Genomic DNA, 6,000 nt, shown 5'->3' with positions numbered 1-6,000 from the left:
CTGAGAGCCGAGGCGGGGGCGGGGAGAGGGCGACAGAGGCGAGGAGCTGGCGGGAGCCGCGGGCTGGCGGGCCCAGCGAGCGGGGGCGGAGGCGGGGGCGGGGCGGGGCATCCGGGCGCGCGCGGCGCGAGCGCGGGGCCGCGGCGCGGGCGCGGGCGCGGGCGCGGGCGGGGGCGGGGCGGAGCGGCGGCGGAGGCTGGACGCGGTGGCCCAGAGCCCTCTCGCGGCCGCGGCGGCAGCAGCGCCAACCCCAGCAGCAGCCTGGCCGCCGCCGCCGCCGCTGCCGCCGCTGCCGCCGCCTCGCGCTCCAGCCGCCCGGCCCGACATGAGTGAAGCGGATCGGGTGCCCTCGCCCGCCGCGCCGCCGGCGGTGGCGGCGAGTGCGCCTGAGGAGAAGAAAGGGAAGGAACCGGAGCGTGAGAAGCTGCCGCCCATCGTGTCGGCGGGAGCCAGTGCCCCTGCGGTAGGTGCCGGGCGGGGGCCGCGGGGCGCCCCGACGGCCGGTCGCGAGGGGGGCGAGGGGCGCCCGGGGACCCGCTTCACCTCCAGGGAGCCCAGGACCCGCCCGGGGAGAAGCGCTCAGGCTGCCCTTCCTCGGGCTGAAATCGAGGAGTTGTGTCTCGAGGACAGCCGTGATCATTTCTCGAGCTGCACCTTCCACCCTCGGGGAATGCCGGGGTGGCCGAGTCAGCTGGCTGTTTTCGGTCATTTTCGGGTTTGGGGGCTTCCCTCTTTCTCTAAGGAAATGACCAGCATTTTGGAGTCCATCGTCTCTTGGATGAGGATAAGGTGTCAAGCAAGCGGGAGTGGGTTTTCCGCTGAGCCGTCTGCCTGCCGTGGGAGAGCGAAGATTTCTCCCCTTTTCTTCGCTTTTTCTTTCCGCTCCCCCTTCAGATTGAACAGGCTCTGAGGCGAGTTTCCACTTAATTGTGACCTTTCGGTTGCTGTCAGGATAGTGGGAGGTAGATGCCTCGGTGATGGGTTTTCTTTTTCATATGGTACAGACATGTGACGTAAGGTGGGGAAGCTTTTTTAACCTTATATTTAAACTCAAAGGATCTAAGCTTCTCGGGGATGATTTCCCAGCTGGATTTTCTTAAGGATTATTTGGAGAGCGCTTTCAGGCTTCAAACTACAGATTGCCAGATGATGTAATGGGACAGCCCCTCTTCCCTACTTTTGCTGGTGGTTATGACTGTTTACTTTGGAGCGCGCACACACAAAATTAACCTCTAATTTTTAAGTTTTTTTTATGTGATCCCATATTTATGTACTTCTTGAAACTTCAGTACATTAAAGAGCATGACTTATGCAGCCTGTGTGACAAAATAGTAAAAGTTTAGAGAACATGATACATTTCCCTTATTCCTGGATGCAATTCATTTCCTAAAACCTCCCTCTTAAGTGACTAAGAACTTACTAAAATAGCTAACTCTAATTTAAAATGTTATAGAAATAACGTTTGATTCAGTAGGTTTTTGGAAAACGTCTAAGGATTGTGATAACTGAAAATTGTTAGAACGAGCATCATACCTTAAATCACAGCGAAGTGTAGACAGTGATAAAAAGACACTTAAAAAAGATTACTACCGTTGATTGGTAAATTGGAGTTGCAGGTAGAAATTACTTTGGGAAATGCTTTGAAGGAATTTGTCATTCAGCTGCTTATAGACCCAGTTCTTGCTGTTGATTTCCTGGGCTTTTGGAGCTTATCTGGGATGTTTTTAACTGGCAAATAGTATTTCAGCAGTTTATTTCTAAGTCAGTTTAAAACAATGAATGCATGCACGCTTATACTAATAGTTGTGTTAATGGGTTTAAGTCCTCAAGTAAGGACGCTCCCCAAAACTTATTTATTTCTGTGTAATTGAAAAATCGAAGGCTTGGAATAAAAACTTGGAGAAATTGATACAGTGTGGACATAGGTCTACAGACTATTATCTGAAACCTTGGGGCTTTGAAATTGAGAGTTCTTTGGATTTTAGAAAGTTAATTTATATGTATCATGTATACTATCCACAGTGGGGTCCTGGCCAGTTCTTCATAATTAAGCATACTAATAACTCTGCAGTGAAAAGTGTGGGTTGTTCACACTAAATGAGATAAGGTCTATTGGTAGCTTTCTATCAGTTCAGCTCAGGTTGGATTGTCAAAAAGTTCAGTTCAGGTATGTGTTTAATTACCAAATGAACTCTTTCAGTCTTAAGAGCTTAGAGGATTTCATAAGTGTAAATAAAGGAATATGGGCTTGTACTGCTGGACAAACAGAAGAACAGAGTTCAAAAAGTTTTTTAAGATCTTGAATAAAACCTTGAAAAAAACATAGGTTAAATTAGAAGCGGATAAGAATGAAGACTTGAGATTTTTGAAGGCAATTTCTGGTGCCTTACAAGCAGAGTTGGTAACATTGTTTTTTTGTTTGTTTTAATGACAGGTTTTTGTTTTTTAATGACATTCAGAATTTCAGACTCTTTGAAATGATAGAGTTCATCATTAGCACTGAGGTTTTGAGTCACGTCAGGAGAGAAAAGGAGTTCTCAGGTTTTGCAGCAAGTGTTAGGAGAGCAAGGGGGAGGATGGAGAAACTTAGCCAGTAATGAAGATACTTGGTGTGTATTTGTTAAAGAGAGATTTCTAGAGCTGGAATTCTGAGTGATAGCGGTGAAAAGCCTTAGTCAAGAAAATGTGCGCTTGATCCTCCTGAGGACAAGAAAGCCAGGCAGCCTGGATGACGTCCAAGCTCACCAGTATAGATGGGAAAGCCTTGGTGTGGGGGACAGGGAAAGACAGCTTGTGGCCTGCTTGGTTCTTTTTTAGCCTCCATGTGGATCAAATAGAGCTTCTGGGGGTTTGCTTAGGAAGCTGAGTACTATCAATAACTTATCTTTTTGAGCTATTTTAGTGATGCCTACTTTTTGCCCCAGGTTAACAGCTCTGTCTCTGTTGATTGAGTTTATGACTCAATTACTGTAACCTTACAGTACTGACATTTTCCAAAAATCACCATATTACATTTTTATGAGAGTTTGGAAATAATTTAGAGTGACAGCTCCCTAAACTAAGCAGAAGGCCAGGTTATGATGACCCTGATTACACTTGAAGAGTTGGGACTGTATCCCAGAAATTTTTTTTTTAAAGGTGCAAAAGTGGGATTGACGGTGCCGGAAAAACAACCCTAACGTGATTGATCCTACAACTTCCTAAGCATGCAGGAAGTCCATTCCAGCCAGGAAGTGCCTAACACACAAACCCGACTGACCATGGATCCCTTGGTAGCTTGGTGAAGTCCAGGTTCCTAGATCTCACCTTTGCTCACCGGTTCTCAACTTTTGCTGCACGGGGGAATGGGAACTTTTGAAGCCATCGTTGCTCAGGCCCAGATGCAGGCCAATTAGATCAGTTCTGGGAGTGGGGCTCAGGCAACTACTTTTTTTTTTTTAATTCCCAGGTGTAGCAAAGATTGAAAATTGATGTTCTGTGTACTGAATTAAAAGTTCCTTGGAGTCTGTATTTTAACTACACTGCCCCAAGTCTGCTTAGTTTATGGAGCAGCATTTGAAATGGAATAGTAAAAGGTATGGGTTAAGTGAATGAGGCACACCAGAAATCAGGTGTAGTTTGGGGAATTGAGAGAAATGGCAGTTAAAGTGGTTCCTCGTTAGAGTGGCTCAAGGGCCCAAGATAGAGTCCTCAGAAGCCTGTCAGTGTTTGGAGTTTGGCTCTGCTGCTGTGGAGAAGTGATGCAGGCCCAGAGAGCTAGGGGGAGTAGAAAATAAATATGAAGGACTGATGATGTGAGTATTTACTGAAGTTGACAGATTGGACTGGAGAAGAATATTATAAATTAGTTGCTGATGTAATATGGAAGTTAGAAAAAATTGGTGAATAGGGAAGGAGAAAAGGGTCAAAAGAGGAGCAAATAATAGTGATGAGTGAAGATGAGTCTGTCTACTTCATCATCATGTAAAATATCATGTATGAAATGAGATGCCAGTCCGGTTCTATGCACAATACTGGATGCTTGGGGCTAGTGCTCTGGGACGACCCAGAGGGATGGTATGGGGAGGGAGGAGGGAGGAGGGTTCAGGATGGGGAACACATGTATACCTGTGGTGGATTCATTTTGATATTTGGCAAAACTAATACAATTATGTAAAGTTTAAAAATAAAATAAAATTAAAAAAAAAAATCAGGTGAGAAGAGAAGGGGAGACTCTCCATGGCATAGGTTTATGAAAAAGAAGTGGGTTCAAGAAAGAGCTGCTGCTGCTAAGTCACTTCAGTCGTGTCTGACTCTGTGCGACCCCATAGACGGCAGCCCACCAGGCTCCCCCGTCCCTGGCATTCTCCAGGCGAGAACACTGGAGTGGGTTGCCATTGCCTTCTCCAATGCATGAAAGTGAAAAGTGAAAGTGAAGTCGCTCGGTCTGTCTGACTCTTCGTGACCCCATGGACTGCAGCCTACCAGGCTCCTCCATCCATGGGATTTTCCAGGCAAGAGTACTGGAGTTGGGTGCCATTGCCTTCTCCGAAAGAAAGAGCTGGACTTTACTTAGGTCAGGGCAGTGAAGGGAAATGGAGGAAATCAGTTTAGGATGGAAAGGGAAAGTTTGCCCGCAGTGAAGGTCAGGAGATTTGTCAAGTAGGGGGAAGGCGAGAGCAAGTCTTGAGGTATGTGGAGAGGATTTGGTAGGAAGTCCAGTAATAAAAATGAGAAGTTTGTACAGGGTCTATCAGGGGTGTGTCACCTGGCTTGATGGATCCGCTGGGCCACAATGTAACTACCAGTTATTGAACCTCTATTATGTTTAGCTTTGGGCTAGATGCTACAGAAAACACAAAGTTTAAAAAAGAAAAATAGATTCCTGCCTCAGGGTAGGCAGAGCTAACACAGGAAAACCCAACAAAGCAAAGCAATGTGTAAAAGCCACCATGTGCTGTAGAAACAATTTGCGCTCTAGGAGATCAGAAAAAGGAAATCAGCGCGTGCAGAACTGTGAAGAAAGGCCTTTAAGCAGTGGTAATTATTTAAGCTGGCTGGCCATTGAAGGGTGATAGGATTTGGATGGGCAAAAGCAAGTGGGAAAAGAACGTGAACAAGGCTTAAAGGGAAGAATTAGGGAGTAATAAAGTCAAGCCAATGGAAGCATGCTGGCAACTTGTGGGAGATAAATGAGATTGCATGGGGGCTGGACCAGATCAGCAGGCAGGAAAGTTGGGACTTTTTTTTTTTCTGTGCTTCATGGGAAACCATTGGAGTTTCTTAAATAAAAGAACAACAGAATGAAATTAATGGAAGTGATTAGAGGTAGTTAGACTGGAGGAGGGAGGAGAAAGAGGGCAAGGAAGGAGCTTTGCAGTTCATACAAGAGATGGAGCACCCACTAGGGTCATGGCCATGTGATAAGGTGTAAGGGATGGAAGAATCCCTACAAAGTGGAATCTAGTGGAATGAAAGAGAAGGAAGATTGATAAAGGAAAAGAATTCTAGAGCTTGCAGGTGAATTCTCTCAGAGGAAAACATTTACATAAAAAGGCAGTCCAGCCAACAGCATTCCAAATAAACATATGTATGTGTGAACTTTGACAAAACTTGCCCATCTAGGTGTTTGGAAGAGTCTTATTTTTGGGAAATCTTGTACCTTTCTCAACAAGAGTTGAGATAGGGAAGAGTAGAGGTTGTTGTAGTGAAGATGTCTTAAGCAATTTAATAAACTACAGGTATATCATATATCCATAGATGAAATACGTATAAATAATACAAACGATTGCTACTCTTTATTTAGTACCTTCTCATGTCTCTCATCTAGTCACTTAGTTCAACCAAAATTCATCACTAACCACTTGATCATTCTAATCATGAGGAAGATTCTGTTCCCAGTTCACACAGACAGGAATCTTAGAATCAGGTTACATATAATATACCTTGCCAGAGGGTAAAATGGCTGGTAAGGGGGCAGAACTCAGTTTCAGCTGAGACTTTTCTGACTCAAAAAAAAAA

At 45.5% G+C, this 6,000-nt stretch overlaps 1 protein-coding gene across 1 annotated transcript in view; it reads left to right on the top strand.

Moving 5' to 3' along the window:
• Window positions 1–235: 235 nt before the first annotated feature.
• HECTD2 (HECT domain E3 ubiquitin protein ligase 2) overlaps window positions 236–6,000 on the top strand; it is a 73,675-nt gene continuing 67,910 nt past the window's right edge. The window contains exon 1 of the mRNA XM_070363394.1: window positions 236–463. Coding sequence (XP_070219495.1) covers window positions 326–463 — 138 coding nt within the window. The 5' untranslated portion in view covers window positions 236–325. The remainder of the gene's footprint in view (window positions 464–6,000) is intronic.

This window comes from Bos mutus, chromosome 26 (genome assembly GCF_027580195.1).
Source record: "Bos mutus isolate GX-2022 chromosome 26, NWIPB_WYAK_1.1, whole genome shotgun sequence".
NCBI classification, from domain to species: Eukaryota; Metazoa; Chordata; class Mammalia; order Artiodactyla; family Bovidae; genus Bos; species Bos mutus.
This window is presented reverse-complemented; position numbering and strand designations above follow the sequence as displayed.